Source organism: Alnus glutinosa, chromosome 12 (assembly GCF_958979055.1).
Source record: "Alnus glutinosa chromosome 12, dhAlnGlut1.1, whole genome shotgun sequence".
Classification (NCBI taxonomy): domain Eukaryota; kingdom Viridiplantae; phylum Streptophyta; class Magnoliopsida; order Fagales; family Betulaceae; genus Alnus; species Alnus glutinosa.
In genome coordinates this window covers 20,361,071-20,364,352 of record NC_084897.1, presented here as the reverse complement: position 1 = coordinate 20,364,352, position 3,282 = coordinate 20,361,071, and the positions used below count along the sequence as shown (strand labels likewise).

At 39.3% G+C, this 3,282-nt stretch overlaps 1 protein-coding gene and 1 non-coding gene across 2 annotated transcripts; one reads left to right on the top strand and one right to left on the bottom strand.

Annotated features, from left to right (window-relative positions):
* On the top strand, window positions 1-82 carry TRNAS-UGA (transfer RNA serine (anticodon UGA)). Its single transcript has one exon. It is a non-coding gene; the product is annotated as a tRNA-Ser (tRNA).
* Window positions 83-259: 177 nt separating this feature from the next.
* LOC133852034 (uncharacterized) lies at window positions 260-2,234 on the bottom strand. Its single transcript, XM_062288700.1, has 2 exons — window positions 1,044-2,234; window positions 260-945 (listed from the first exon to the last, which is right to left on the bottom strand). The coding sequence occupies exon 1, from the start codon at window positions 2,146-2,148 to the stop codon at window positions 1,102-1,104; it is 1,047 nt and encodes a 348-aa protein (XP_062144684.1). The 5' UTR covers window positions 2,149-2,234; the 3' UTR covers window positions 260-945; window positions 1,044-1,101.
* Window positions 2,235-3,282: the final 1,048 nt, after the last annotated feature.

Here is a 3,282-nt window from a genome sequence, read left to right as displayed (position 1 = left end):
GTCGATATGTCCGAGTGGTTAAGGAGACAGACTTGAAATCTGTTGGGCTACGCCCGCGCAGGTTCGATCCCTGCTGTCGACGTTTTTCACTATATCCTTCCTCTCGGAGGAGGGCCACCGGCTACATACATCACTTTTTTTTTTTCTTTTCAAATTTTGTTTTTTTGGGGACTGGGGATCCAAGCGGGTCTTGGAGGATCTCCTTAAATTGAAAAACAATAAAATTTAATTTTTTAAATTGAGATTAATTAGCCAGTAGTGGGTGTCAAAAATAAAATAATTATGGGTTTGAATTAAATTAAAAAAAAAAAAAAAAAAAAAGACACCGCAAAACGCTTTTGCAAACATTGATTTAGTCAACAGCGTCCACCTGTACCCTAATCCTTGTTGTTCCCCTCTGTTGTGAGCTTCCATGTCAACTTCGCACCAAGTCCCTCTCGTCAACTTTTGATCGAAGTACATGAACTCAAACCTCATCTTATCATCACCAAAACATCTCCACCACTTTTTTGGTTCGATATTCAAAGTCCTCCCTTCAACTGACCAAAATCACATGAATTTCATCGTCTTTCCACTTTTACCAAAACTTTATGCTTCTACACACAAGAATATCCATTTACACGTAGAGATTTCAGATTTTTTCATCAACAAAAAACTACATACGTACATACATATATGTATGTATGTATGTATCATCTAAACAATATATTACAGAGAAAATGGATCGATGGTGGTGGGATATATCATATACGATATTGGTATTCAAAATTTTCTTTATTTGATGGAAGCTAGATGAGCTCTGAAAAGATGAAAGTGAAACTGTGTTATGTGGTAACAGAACCCTTCTAAATTTGGCATTTGGCAACCTCTGTCTCTCTCTGTCTCTGGTCTGCTGGCCGGCGAGGCAGAGAGCCTATTTGCTTGCTGTTGTTTCCAGAGATTCCACTGTTATCAATACCAAATTTAAGATGGGACACATCAACCATCTCTGGTTGCTAAATTTAGCAGATAACACGTTGCAGAAGACACACACAAAAATATACCTTCGTTGTCTCTTGCAATTTCGCAAGTCCACGTGAGCATGCTAAATAATTGGTAACCTCACCCAGTTGTCACACAATGCTGCCTCCAAATATGCAAGTTGTGCTGGTGATGATTGTGATGCTGGTGGTGGCTTACCAACTCGTGACATCTAATGAACCCCTCACCGGTCGCCGGAAACATCCACTCCCCAATCCCCTCTTCTCCCTTCTCTTCTACAGTGTCTTCTTCAATCCCATTTTCTTTTACTTTTTTTTCTTTTACTTCTTCTACCACTTCTACGACTGCTTCTTCTTCTTCTACGACTGCTTCTTCTTCTTCTTCTACGACTTCTTCCTCTTCTTCTTCTTCTTCTTCTTCTTCTTCTTCTTCATCGTCTGTACAATCTTGGATATCGTCGTCTCTGATGAGGTGCAATCTCAAACGCCCATCTTCTCGCGAAGCCCGGAGAATCTCGGTGCGATCAACCCTCACCTCAGTGAGCTCAAGGCGCCCGTCCTTCCTCACCGCACGGAGAAAGAAATTCCGCTGGCCGTTCCGAGTCATCGAGGAAAGCGGCGGGGGAAACTTCTTCACCTCCCCTCCCTCCTTTTTCCATTTCATTCTCGTCGTCGTCGTCCTCCTTTGAAACCCATCATTGCTCTCATTGCCTTTCATCTCCTCCTCAATCTTGTCATCGAACCGCCTCTCGTCGGAGCTCTCAAATCCTAGACTCTCCGTGCACGACATCAACCCGTCGACCCCGCCTCCTATATCGTCGATGAATCCTATCCCGCGGGGGTCTTTCATCGGAGCAGGCGGCGGCGTGGATTTAACCGACGACGATTCAAGAACGTTGGGCGAGCGTTGCATATCACCGCCGGTGGCAGTGATCAATCCCAACCCTCCTGAAAAAGAGGAAGAAGAAATGTGGTGGTGGTGGTGGTGAAGTTTGTCAGTGATGGCAGTAGTAGTAGCGGTGGTGGTGTCTATGGAGGTGGTGAGGCTAAGAAAAGCGTGAACGCTCTTCTTGCAAAAGCTCATAACCATAGTTGGAAAGGCCAAGATTGATAAGCTTGGAAAGAAATAAATAAAGAGAGAAAGAAAGGGAGAGAGAAAAAGGTTCATGAAAATGGTTTGGCGTTTGTGTTTTTTTTTTTTTTCGTTGAGAGAGAGTTGCGAGAAGGAGACGAGGGTATTAATAATATCCGCAGGCCAAAGATAGGAGAAGAGAGAGAGAGAGAGAGAGGTGGGTCTGGTGAAGGAAATGCCAGCGAGACAAAAAGGTGGTGAAAAATGAGCTGGAGTGATAGAGGAAACGGTTCCGGGTCCCACGAAATATGGCCTAAGACTTCGCTCAGATCTCCTTTTCTCTTCCACTCTTTTTTATTTTCCTTCTCGCTTTCTAGCTAGCCATACACTACCTAAGCTAACACATCCTCATCCTTTTTCATCTCTATCTGCTTTTGATTTGCGTGTGTTGGCTAACAAGCTTTGGAGTTTCGGGCTTTTGGCCGAAAGAAATGAAAAATTGAGTAAGGGTAAACTCTCTTATATAACTGTCATATAATTTAATTTAAAGAGTAATGTTATTATGTTAATGATTTATTTTTTTTTATCATCTTTTTTTAATAGCATTAAAGGTAATATGAATTTTAAAATTATCAATGAATTATTATTAAATTTTAATTTAATGATAAATTTAAAGACTATATCAACTTTAGAATGATCAAAAGACAGCCACTAGCATTATTCATAATTAAATGATATAGCAATAAATATCGCCATATATATCATCACTTATTTTTTTTTTTAAAAAAAGAAAGAGAGAGAAGAGAGAGAAATGATATTTGCCATGCAACTGAAATCATATTTTTTAAATAATATATTTTAAATAAAAACATACTTTAAATAGTATTACTCAAAAAAAAAATTAAAAATTAATTTTTACAATCATAACATTCATTTCAATTTTATGAATCTTATAAATTATAATTTTGAAGTTGGCTGGCATGGGTAGCTATGGTTTGCGTGTTTTTCTTGGCAGGTGGAAGTTGTGTAGGCCTAGGTCATGGGCATCCTGCAGATTTTGCCACCCGTAAATATATAGCATCAAGAGGACTGTACTTATTGTGTAAAGAATTATAGGTTAAGAAAAAAAATAAAAAAATCTAGAGAAATCAGTGAAATGGTGGGCATGATCTAGCTGGAAGTTTGGCAAAGATTCATTAATTAATTAATTAATAGGATTTTTGTAGGCCA